The following is a 12,760-nucleotide window of genomic DNA, read 5'->3' as shown; positions in this document are numbered from 1 at the left end:
AAATAGACTTTCTTGGGCCAAGAAACACGAACAATGGACATTAGACCGGTGGAAATGTGTCCTTTGGTCTGGAGTCCAAATTTGAGATTTTTAGTTCCAACCGCCGTGTCTTTGTGAGATGCGGTGTGGGTGAACAAATGATCTCCGCATGTGTATTTCCCACTGTAATGCATGAAGGAGGAGGTGTGGGGGTGCTTTGCTGGTGACACTGTCTGTGATTTATTTAGAATTCAAGGCACACTTAACCAGCATGGCTACTACAGCATTCTGCAGCGATACGCCATCCTATCTGGTTTAGTCTAGGTGGGACTATCATTTGTTTTTCAACAGGACAATGACCCAGCACATCTCCAGGCTGTGGAAGGGCTATTTTACCAAGGAGAGTGATGGAGTGCTGCATTATTTTTAAAGCTTTATTTTACGTGGCAAGTCAGTTAAGAACAAATTATTATTTACAATGATGGCCAGTTGTGCGCTGCCCTATGGGACTCCCAATCACGGCCGGATGTGATACAGCCTGGATACGAACCAGGGACTGTATTCACACCTCTTGCACTGAGATGCAGTGTCCTAGACCGCATCAGATGACCTGGCCTCCACAATCCACCGACCTCAACCAAATTGAGATGGTTTGGAATGAGTCAGACCGCAGAGTGAAGGAAAAGCAGCCAAAAAGTGCTCAGCATATGTGGAAACTCCTTCAAGACTGTTTGAAAAGCATTCCACGTCGAAGCTGGTTCGATGAGAATGCCAAGAGTGTGCAAAGCTGTCATCAAGGCAAATGGTGGCTACTTTGAAGAATCTAAAATCTATTTTAATTTAACACTTTTTTGGTTACTACATGATTCCATATGTGTTATTTCATAGTTTTGATGTCTTCACTATTATTCTACAATGTAGAAAATAGTAAAAAGAAAGGAAAACCCTTGAATTAGTAGGTGTTCTAAAACTTTTGACCGGTAGTGTATAATAATGATGTAATGATGATTGTACTACTACATCTGTAAGGAGCTGAGATACTCGTTCTCTACATAGTGTTATAGTCAAGTAATGGCAATAGGTTGCATGGGATATCTATATAGCTCTTTCCCAAGTGCAGGTACTTTACATCGTAAGTGGGAATTCGCTTCAGCTATTAGCAATGTGTAGCACTCACCCACATACCTTAGTAAGTTAGAGTTGGACTATAACAGCATTCAATTTGTGAGTCATTAAACTACTTTAGGTCATTTAACTCTTACACCACACTCCTAAATATACTTTGTTCTTTGAATAAACGTACCACTATACAGTAACTGTGTTAAACTGCTGTAATAAACTATAATGACCATTTCACTTTGGTTGCATCCCATTTGGCACCCTATTCCCTATGTACTGCACTTTTGTCCAGGGCATATATGTCAAAGTAGTGCAGTATGTAGGGCATATGGTGCCGTATGGGACAAAACCATATTGTGCCAAAAAAGCCAAAGCCATGTTAGTTCATAGACTGGCCTCTAGATGGCACATGGCTGACCTGTATCTGTGTTCTGTTGAAGCCACGCCCACCCATCACCACTGCATCCCATTTGGCACCCTATTCCCTATGTACTGCACTTTTGTCCAGGGCATATATGTCAAAGTAGTGCAGTATGTAGGGCATATGGTGCCGTATGGGACAAAACCATATTGTGCCAAAAAAGCCAAAGCCATGTTAGTTCATAGACTGGCCTCTAGATGGCACATGGCTGACCTGTATCTGTGTTCTGTTGAAGCCACGCCCACCCATCACCACGGCCACAGCTGCCTGAGACTGAGAGTCTACGTCTGCTGCTCCACGGGTGGGTCTCTCTCTCTCTCTCTCTCTCTCTCTCTCTCTCTCTCTCTCTCTCTCTCTCCTCTCTCTCTCTCTCTCTCCTCTCACTCTCTCTCTCTCTCTCCTCTCTCTCTCTCTCTCTCCTCCTCTCTCTCTCTCTCTCTCTCTCTCTCTCTCTCTCTCTCTCTCTCTCTCTCTCTCTCTCTCTCTCAGGTATACACACGCTCAGTCACATGCACACACAAAGTTGACACTGGAGACCTGAGGCTACAGGTTTTGACAGTGATTTCCCAGTGTTATATATCACTGTGTTCCAGGGTTGTATGATGATCTATGTTATTCTGTGTTCCAGGGCATTGGTAGTAATGTACAGTGTTATTCTGGGTCTCAGTGCTCTAATAGTGTTTGATAGGAAATCTCTCTTCTATCCTGATGTGCTCTCTCCCTCTGATGCTTTCCCCCTTTCTCAGCCGCTCTGCTCTCTCTCTCGTTCTCTCCCTCTCTCTATCCTCTCTCTCTGCCTCTCCCTTCAACATCCCTCTCTCTCTCTCTCTGTTTCTCGCTCTCTCCTCTCCCCATCGCTCTGATAGTTGATTCTCTCTGATAGTGACATTCTGTGTAATTTTAACTCCAGTAGCCTTTCTCCCCTGCAGGCCTTTGATCAAAGCCCTGTGCTGAAAGCTCTCCCTACTTCTCTAACCTTGTCAGCATTAATACATCCCACACTCAGGCCAGTGTCAGCTTCTGTGTACACATCACCTTAACCTCCTCTCTGAGTGTCAGGGCTAATCTATTGAAGTGTCCACTTGTGTGTGTGTGTATTTTGGGGTATAAAGTGGATATGAAGTGTGTGTGTGTCCGTGTGTTTTCCAATGTGTGTGATAGTGTTTACTTTACAAACGACAACCATTACTCTGCAAGGTCTGCTTAATAGCCTAGCTATCATCTGAACCCAATTGCTATCTGCTATTCTCATTCCACTTTATCTCTTCCCTATCCCTTTTGTTTTGAGACCGTTTTTCTCTACAAATACACATACACATACTTACCATATGCCTCGTATCTTGTGCCATATGCTACATCCCTCTTTGCAGTGCAATAGAACATGGATAAGCAATGTGCATTCTCATTTAAAATCTCACTGAGCTGATGTTAATGTAATGCCAAGTCTAGACTATCAGTGTGCGTAGTACTTTCCCTCTCAGTGAATATGCCTTCATCTTCTGCTCGATAGCTTCACCTCATAGTATATCTTTATGTACTGGACTGGAGTATCCTGGCATTCACACAAGATGTGTCCCAAATGGCACGTATTCCCTTTATAGTGCACTACTTCTGACCTAGGCCTATACGGTGTACTATAAACTGTAGCACTATAGCACTACTGCATTCGGAGAGAATTCAGACCCTTTCCCTTTTTGTAAAATGGATTAAATAAAAAATGTTCCTCGTCAATCTACACACCATACCCCATAATGACAAAGTGAAAACAGGTTTTTAGATATTTTTGCAAATTTAATCAAAACAAAAACATATCTTATTTACATAAGTATTCAGACCCATTGCTATGAGACTCAGGTGCATCCTGTTTCCATTGATCATCCTTGATGTTTCAACTTGATTGGAGTCCACGTGGTAAATTCAATTAAATGGACTTGGAAAGGCACACATCTGTCTATGTAAGGTCCCACAGTTGACAGTGCATGTCAGAGCAAAAACCAAGCCATGAGGTTGAAGGAATTGTCCGTAGGGCTCCGAGACAGGATTGTGTTGAAGAACAGATCTGGGGAAGGGTACCAAAAATGTCTGCCGCATTGAAGGTCCCCAAGAACACAGTGGCCTCCATCATTCTTAAATGGAAGAAGTTTGAAACCACCAATACTCTTCCTAGAGCTGGCTGCCCAGTCAAACTGAGCAATCGGGGGAGAAGGGCCTTGGTATTTAACTGACTTGCCTAGTTAAATAAATAAAAAATAAAAAAACGCTCAGGGATTTCACCATGAGGCCAATGGGGACTTTAAAATAGTTACAAAGTTGAATGGCTGTGATAGGACAAAACTGAGGATGGATCAACAACATTGTCGTTACTCCACTATACTAACCTAATTGACAGAATAAATAGAAGGAAGCTTGTACAGAATAAACATTTTGCAACAAGGTACTAAAGTAATACTGCAAAACATTTGGAAAAGCAATTAACTTTTTGTCCTGAATACAAAGTGTTGTGTTTGAGGCAAATCCAATATAACACATTACTGCTTACCACTCTCCATATTTTCAATCATAGTGGTGGCTGCATCATATTATGGGTATGCTTATAATCCTTAAGGACTGGGGAGGTTTTCAGGATAAAACATTAATTAAATGGAGCTAAGCACAGGCAAAATCCCAGAGGAAAACCTGGTTTAGTCTGCTTTCCACCAGACACTGGGAGATGAATTCACATTTCAGCAGGACAATAACCTAAAACACAAGGCCAAATCTACGTTGGAGTTGGCAATACCTCAAAATAGTTGTATATCAATGATCAACAACCAATGTGACAGAGCATGAAGAATTTTGAAAAGAATAATGGGAAAATGTTGCACAATCCAGGTGTGGAAAGCTCTTAAGAGACTTACCCAGAAAAACTCACAACTGTAATCGCTGCCAAAGGTGAATCTAACATGTATTGACTTGAATACTTATCTAATCAAGATATATTAGTGTTTTATTTTTCATACATTTTTTACAAATGTATGAATTTTTCTTCCATTTTGACATTACAGAGTTTTGTGTAAGTTGTTTACAAAAAAAATGACAATTAAATCCATTTTAATCCTACTTTGTAACACAATAAAATTGGGAAAAAGTAAAGTGGTGTGAATGCTTTCTTAAGGCACTGTAAGTAGTGCACTATATAGGGAATAGGATGCCATTTGAGACGGAACCCGCTCTCTGGTCAAAAGTAGTGCACTTTATAGGTACGTTTCTGTGTAAAATAAGTAGTGTGGGCATTTTAATGACTTTGCATATTTGTGTTCCTCTCTCTCTAAGTCTCCCATGGTGATGATTCCAGTCAGACTCCACCTGACTACACAGTCAGGCCCAATATCAAAATACACAACATTGGTGAGTGCTCTCAATTCTATCCTGATGTGCTCTCTCTGACGCTTTCCCCCGCTCTTGTTGCCCCCCCTCTCTTTTTCTCTCAGTAATGGCATAATATTATTTATATGGGTTCTGAATACCACCTTGATAGGCACCACACACACACACACACACACACACACACACACACACACACACACACACACACACACACACACACACACACACACACACACACACACACACACACACACACAGTTGTTCAATGGTGGCCGGATGGCTCATGACCGAGTTTATGGAGGAAAATAAATAAAGTAAACGCACATAGTCCAAACAACCCAAATGCCTTGGGGCCTCCTGATGCATCTTTCTGTACTTTATGGATTAGTGGCATCAACAAAGAGGACACAAAAGAGGTCATAACCCATAAACACTTGTGTAACCCTGATGGCCTCGCTGGCCATGTAGAAGTCGTAGAAATCTGGTTGCAATTTCAGTTTAAGCACCAGAATGAACAAATTGATTGAAAAAAAGCATCATTTTTTTCAACATAAAAAAAAAAAATGAAATCTGGTTGCAATTTCAGTTTAAGCACCAGAATTAACAAATTGATTGAAAAAAAGCATAAAATGACATTTAAAAAAAATAGGACTGGTGGAGTTACACAACCATTCAAAAGTTTGGGGTCACTTAGAAATGTCCTTGTTTTTGAAAGAAAAGTACATTTTTTGTTCATTAAAATAACATCAAATTGATCAGAAATACAGTGTAGCCATTGTTAATGTTGTAAATGACTATTGTAGTGTGAAACGGCAGATTTTTAATGGAATATCTACATAGGCGTACAGAAGCCCATTATCAGCAACCATCACTCCTGCGTTCCAATGGCACGTTGTGTTAGCTAATCCAAGTTTATAATTTTAAACGGCTAATTGATCATTAGAAACCCCTATTGCAATTGTTATCACAGCTGAAAACTGTTGTTCTGATTAAAGAAGCAATACAACTGGCCTTCTTTAGACTAGTTGAGTATCTGGAGCATCAGCATTGTAGCATTTACCTGGAGTTAACTCTGCATATAGCACTGCTGTGTGATTTGAAAAGTCATAGTCAATTGATCAATAACATAAGAATACTCTTAGAAAAAATGTTTGTCTTTAATTTACAATCTGTAGAAACTATGAGAATAGAAAGGTTCACAAATGTTGTGAAACATCATAGCACAGTGGAAAAATATATTGCAATTATAAATCAAAACTGGATGGCCTTCAGAGATATATGGAAGGGGTTGAGGGTAGCTGGAGGGTGGGACTAAAAACAAAAACAAAAATATAACTAATGTAAAATATATTGTGTCCGTAAAATGTATATGGTATGTATAAGCTGGAAGTAGAAGCCTAAGTATTACTCCAATTAGGGGAGGGGTGGTAGGGGTTGCGAAAAATAATAAAGAAGGGGAATATATTAAAATATATATATATATTGAACAAAAATATAAACGCAACATGTAAAGTGTTGGTCCCATGTTAAAAGTTCCCAGAAAATTTCATTAGCACAAAAAGCTAATTTCTCTCAAATGTGCATGAATGTGTTTACATCCCTGTTAGTGAAAATTTCTCCTTTGCCAACGTAATCCATGCACCTGAATGATGTGGCAAATCAAGAAGCTGATTCAGCAGCATAATCATTGCACAGGTAATGTGCTGAGGACAATTAAAGGCCACTCTAAAACGTGCAGTTTTGTCACACAACACAATGCCACAGATGTCTCAAGTTTTGAGGGAGCGTGCAAATGTCCACCAGAGCTGTTGCCAGATAATTTAATGTTAATTTTTCTACTATAAGCCACCTCCAACTACGTTTTGGAGAACCGGCCTCACAACCACGTCGTGTGGGCTAGTAGTTTGCTGACGTCAATGTTGTGAACAGAGTGCCCCTTGGTGGGGGTTGTGGTATAGGCAGGCATAAGCTACGGACAACACAATTGCATTTTATCGATGTCAATAGAGATAACGTGACGAGATCCTGAGGCCCATTCTTGTGCCGTTCATCCGCCACCATCACCTCATGTTTCAGCATGAAAATGCACGGCCCCATGTCGCAAGGATCTGTACTCATTTCCTGGAAGCTCAAAATGTCCCAGTTCTTCAATGGCCTGCATACTCAATGTACCATTTCCCGACAATATCTAGCAACTTCGCACAGCCATTGAAGAGAAGTGGGACAACATTCCACAAGCCACAATCAACAGCCTGATCAACTCTATGATAAGGAGATGTGCTGCGCTGCATGAGGCTAATGGTGGTCACACTAGATACTGACTGGTTTTCTGATCACGCCACAACCTTCTTCTTTTTTAAAGTTATCTGTGACCAACAGATGCATATCTGTATTCCCAGGCATGTGAAATCCATAGATTAGGGCCTAATGAAATTATTTAATTTGACTGATTTCCTTATATGAACTCAGTAAAATCTTTGAAATTTCTGCGTTTATATTTTTGTTCAGTATATATTTACAAACAAATATGTGGGGTATTGGAAGTGATGCAGAGAATTACATTGATCGAAGTCACAATCTATCTTCAATATTAAAGCTGATCTACCCTGTCATTTATACAATCATTTATACAATCAGGGACACTATTCCACCTAATACAGTGTCAATATTCTCTAACTTTGCAGCATACTAACTTCCTGTTCAGGTTAACATTCACTTACAGTTTCTATGAAACAAACTCACTCAACGCCCCTCCCTGTCTGAGATAACATACTGATGAATACCTTGTCAGCTAATCTCAGAGAGTTAAATAAAGAACTCATCTTTGTATTTGTGTAATTATGGCATCTGTGACAGCATGGGCATTGCTATTGAGGCTATCTTCAAGTAGTCAATGTTCTTTTTCTTTTGTGTTTGAAAGAAGTGTAAAGTTAATATTGTTGATTTACCACCACCTGCAGTGCTGGAGTCCTGAATCAAATCTTGTGTGTTTATTATTGAGACTAGATGGTGGTGATTTAGCTTAAAGCCATTAACTGACCATAGGCCATCCCATTTGAAGAAGACCATGCTCTGATCATTGGCTGATCGCTCAAAACCCATAGGAATCCCCACCCAGTTGACTGCTTTAAAATGGTAGAGGCCCTCAATGGCATGGTAAAATGGGTTACATCCATCTGGAGTCCTCTATCTAACTTTATGGGCTGTCAGCTGGAACAGTCTCAGTTTGCCACATGTACTCAACTGAACTCAGCCCTATCACTTTACCATATTACTTTATTTGACCATGTCACTGGTGTAGATGTCAGGGTTGTGTCATCGTCGTAGCCGACAGACATGTTTCGTAATATTTATAAGAATGGTTTTGACGTGACAGACGCACAGACAAACCGGTCGAGTTGGATGCTGTTCTTTCTCTTGAGTCAACGGGGGAAAAAATCTGCCGCCAAGTGTCATTCGTCGTATCAGTGTCACATCTTGTGTGTGTGGCTCTCTTAGTTCGTTAACTCTTCAGTGTCTGTCCCCATAGGGGCCTATTTTTTCACCTTTATTTAACTAGTCAAGTCAATTAAGAACAAATTCTTATTTATAATGATGGCCTACCGGGGAACAGTGGGTTAACTGCCTTGTTCAGGGGCAGAATGACATACTTTTACCTTGTCGGCTCGGGGATTCGATCCAGCAACCATTCGGTTACTGGTCCAACGCTCTAACCACTAGGCTACCTGCCACCCCAAGCCACAATCTATCGCCTATAGGGAGGCTCAGGATTCTGGTCACACATCCCAAGCTTACTTTGAGAATGGGAGTTATTTTTTCCCTGTTCTCTCTTTCTCTTGCTCTCCAGCTAATGCAGGATTGTGCCTAATCAATGGGTTTGTTCTATGTTAATTTCATTTAATTGAAAATCCTGCTAGATGAAGTCGAATCATTAGTAGAAAAATATGCGTACATTTTAAAAGATGAACAACAAAGTGTGTTTATTCCTCCTCCCAAGAGGGAATACGGCATCATATGTAGCAGCACTGGTGATAATTGCCGATTTTTGTTACATTTCTCTGTTTGTTCTCTACATGTGGATGTGCATTATTTGTATGCATTGCACAACATCGGCTGTAGATTGATTGAGTTAATGTGTCATTTGATGGTTTCTCTCTCTCTCTCTCTCTCGCACTCTCTCGGTCTGTCTGTCTCTGTCTGTCTCTCTGTCTATCTCTCTCTTTTTCTCACTCTCCACAGATGAATTTAACCCTGAAATTCCCAAACTGGAGAAGAGCGTCAGTGGCAGCAGCCGATCACGCGATCGCCTTCTGCTCACCGTGGCAACACTGCTCATCTCCGCCCTCCTGGTTTCCTAGCGACTGTGTCCTCGAGTGACATCACATGGATACCTGAACCGCTTGGACTGAAGGGCTCTGTATCCATTGACCCTGGGTTCAATTAGAAAGTGAGAGGGAACCAAGTAAAGGTCATACAATTCAACCAATCAAAAGCCAGAATTACAATCAATTTGACACTACCATAAAAACAGGACTTACTCTCAAATCGTACTCACTCAATTCTATCTTAACTCAACTGTAGTCACTGTTGATACACAGTTTGTGCGACATGGCATCTTTGGTTCATGCATTGTCGGGCATACACTACTTGCATATGTGCAACTGCATTTCATGCATTTGGTGTGCCACCACACAGACCAAAAGCAGAAAATGGCATTCAGACTTAGACATGATACTGCCAACATGCCTAGGCTGCCTCTGGCTACACACACACAGTTAAAGTAGGACATGTGCAGTGGGATTTGTAATGGGAGTATGGCTGCCTGTCTATCTGCGAAGGAACTCGCATGACATTGTCTTCAGCTAGTCCCAATATGGAGGACCTTTGAGCTCTGTGGAGTAGGATGGACATAACTGGACTGGGCTCCACTGAGCCTGACCAATGGACTGTCCAATGGGCTTTGATGGACGGGACTCAACTGGACTTGGCGGTGCTGCAGTTCTGTGGACCATGCTGGAATCTGCCAAGATCCACTGTGCTGTGCCATAAACTTGCAGCCATTTCTCTACACTGCTGCCATTCTACCGGCTGTTAACACATCTTTTACTGTCATAGATACGAGTTGGTCACACCGATGCCCAGGTGTTGATGGTATTGACCGGAAGACAGAAATATGTTAAGAGAATCTCTATAAGGCTTTCGAGAGCCCTTATGCATCTCCTCTAGATGTTCTCTAACTGTGGCTTTGTGGTACATAGAAAGGTCCAAAGCCCACATGTCAAGGACAAAATAGGCGGTGCCCTTCAAGAACTGGTCCTAGATCTGTTTTCATATCTGCCTTCAAACCTTATTAACTGGAATAAAAGAGACTCTGCACCTGTGCTTTGAGGGCATTTCCAGAAGCATAGGTCTGTGTTTTTGCCTGATGCATCTACCCATAACACTTTGTCTGGGTTCCAGGTAGCAATCTTGTATCAATAGTCAACAGAATGGTTTCTATTGCCACAAATTACAATATTAAACATTTCATAACAACAAATACCCTACAAATCCAGACCTGATTATTATTATTTTGTCCCCATCACTTTCAAAGGTTACCGAATCAGGGCTGTTCATTATTGCAATCTCAGTCACTGTGGTAACTAACAAATACAGTAGTCACAGTGCCTGAGGAAACTGATTTGTGTCACAGATTGCTTAAGTTGCCATTTTGTAAACATGCGTGAATGTGCAAACAGACAGCAGTCCACAGATTTACTGTTTTATACTATAAAGTCTGACAATATTAGGATTGCATTTTCGATGACAATGCTGTATGGTTTATTAACATTTATTTACACAGTTGTTTACATTATTTATTGATTTGCTTGTTTATTCGTGTACATTTCCAAGTATTTTTTCATGAAGCTATTGTACCAATTTTTTTTTACATTTTTTATTTTTGCTAAAGCATTTGCTTCTGTTAAGTACAGTACATGGATGTATGCCAGTTAAGACTTTTGAGGAGAGGTGTAACTATTCTTCTCACATGTTATAAAGCATTACATTTAACCATAGCATTTATGCCAGCAGCACGGGGGAAATAAGAGGAGAGGTGATACTGGATAAAAACCATCACTCCTCCAGTGCTGCTCTTAAAATTCTTGACACGAGAAATGACGATAGTGCATTGTAATATAACTTTATAGACATGCTGGTAGGGGCTGAATTCGTGTGTGTGTGTGTCAGAGAGAGTGAGAGAGAAAAGGCATATGCGTGCACATTATTGTGCGTATTTATGTATTAGGAGTGTGCTTGTCCGCGCTTTCGAGTATGTGTGCATTTTAGACTTTTCGTATTCGTTGAGGGACTTGTTTGTAGGATCTGAATATGCAGGAGTGTATGAGAGAGAATATGTGCTTCAGTAATGTTAGTTTATGTTAGGGGCCGGGGGGGTTAAAAAAAGCATTTACTAATGTTGGAGACAACAACAAGAATTGTGTTTACCTTTGACAAGAATCCATTTAAAAACATGTAAATTGAACTAAGAATGACAATGATGACAATAAAAATCATACTTTTAGAAAAAGTCTTTATACATCTATATCCTAAGTTAAATTTTTCAGTTGCTAAGTTGTTTTGTCAGGAACGTTCTTTCTAAGAATGATTTAGCCAGGCTCGTCACCCGTGATACAAGTCAGTATTCGATGTCCATCCATGTCTAAGGACGTCGGGAGATTACGTGGAAACCGGCCACTAGGAGCAGCAGTGAGTGTTGTTACCTTCAAGGAGGCTTTGGTTTTGCTAGGGCGGTTCCAAAGGTTGCATGTTCGAATCCAGCGATAGAAAGTACTTTTTTTGTTTTAAGCCTATCCCTAACCTTAACCCTTACCTTAACCATTTGTAGTTAATGCCTAAACTTAACCTTGGAATGATACGGAGAAGGTACTAAACACTTGACGTTTGAGAAACATGGATGAATGTCTAATTCTGACAAACTGTGAGAGCTTGTTGGATTTAGCACGACCTTTCAGTCTCCATTTATGTTTCTTTTTCTTCTTTAATCTTCTATCTCACCTCCACCTTACCTTGCCCTAAACTTTCTCTTTCTCTTACAGTTTGTGTGTTTATCTTCGATTTCTGTTTTGGTCCTTGTCTTTTCCTGTTAAGATCTTGCTCCCCCATTCCCTCTCTCATATACTCATTTGAACTATTTCCATCCTACATACTGACACGCACAACCCACTCATCCACACTAACACCTTCATCACATGGCCTGTGCTTACAGTAATATATCTCCACTTGAGAGCACAAACGTAGCACCCATAAAACATAATGACAACGTGGGGGAAACCAACCTACTACTCCATCTCTCTGTCTCTCTCTCCATCCCCCATTCTCTCGCTCTGCTCACCACAAAACACCTGCAAGCCATTCATGTCTCCACACATCTATCTCCCTCAGTCTTTCTCCCCGTCCCTCCTCCCCTCGCTCCCTGTGCCCCTGTCAGTTTCTCTCTAATCTTGGTACGCTAACCGGAGAAGTCTACAAAAGGGACTGACACATACAGTTGAAGTCGGAAGTTTACATACACTTAGGTTGGAGTCATTAACACTTGTTTTTCAACCACGCCACAAATTTCTTGTTAACAAACTATAGTTTTGGCAATTCAGTTAGGACATCTACTTTGTGCATGACACAAGTACTTTTTCCAACAATTGTTTACAGACAGATTATTTCACTTTTAGTTCACTGTATCACAATTCCAGTGGGTCAGAAGTTTACATACACTAAGTTGACTGTGCCTTTAAACAGCTTGGAAAATTCCAGAAAATGATGTCATGGCTTTAGATGCTTCTGATAGGCTAATTGATGTAATTTGAGTCAATTAGAGGT

At 40.8% G+C, this 12,760-nt stretch overlaps 1 protein-coding gene across 1 annotated transcript; it reads left to right on the top strand.

Moving 5' to 3' along the window:
* Nucleotides 1–840: 840 nt before the first annotated feature.
* On the top strand, nt 841–11,456 carry LOC129831421 (uncharacterized). The gene is made up of 3 exons (XM_055894801.1): nt 841–1,820; nt 4,832–4,906; nt 9,125–11,456. Exons 1-3 carry the CDS (start codon nt 1,370–1,372, stop codon nt 9,241–9,243), a joined length of 645 nt encoding a protein of 214 aa, XP_055750776.1. The 5' UTR covers nt 841–1,369; the 3' UTR covers nt 9,244–11,456.
* The last annotated feature ends 1,304 nt before the right edge of the window (nt 11,457–12,760 follow it).

Source organism: Salvelinus fontinalis, chromosome 32 (assembly GCF_029448725.1).
Source record: "Salvelinus fontinalis isolate EN_2023a chromosome 32, ASM2944872v1, whole genome shotgun sequence".
Classification (NCBI taxonomy): domain Eukaryota; kingdom Metazoa; phylum Chordata; class Actinopteri; order Salmoniformes; family Salmonidae; genus Salvelinus; species Salvelinus fontinalis.
This window is presented reverse-complemented; position numbering and strand designations above follow the sequence as displayed.

What these genes read in the sequence shown, in the direction of transcription:
- LOC129831421 (XM_055894801.1), top strand. Translation starts at nt 1,370, where the DNA reads ATGTACTGCACTTTTGTCCAGGGCATATATGTCAAAGTAGTGCAGTAT. An exon ending in CTACGTCTGCTGCTCCACGG is followed by an intron (nt 1,821 to 4,831) that starts GTGGGTCTCTCT and finishes TCTCTCTCTAAG; the next exon opens with TCTCCCATGGTGATGATTCC. An exon ending in TATCAAAATACACAACATTG is followed by an intron (nt 4,907 to 9,124) that starts GTGAGTGCTCTC and finishes CACTCTCCACAG; the next exon opens with ATGAATTTAACCCTGAAATT.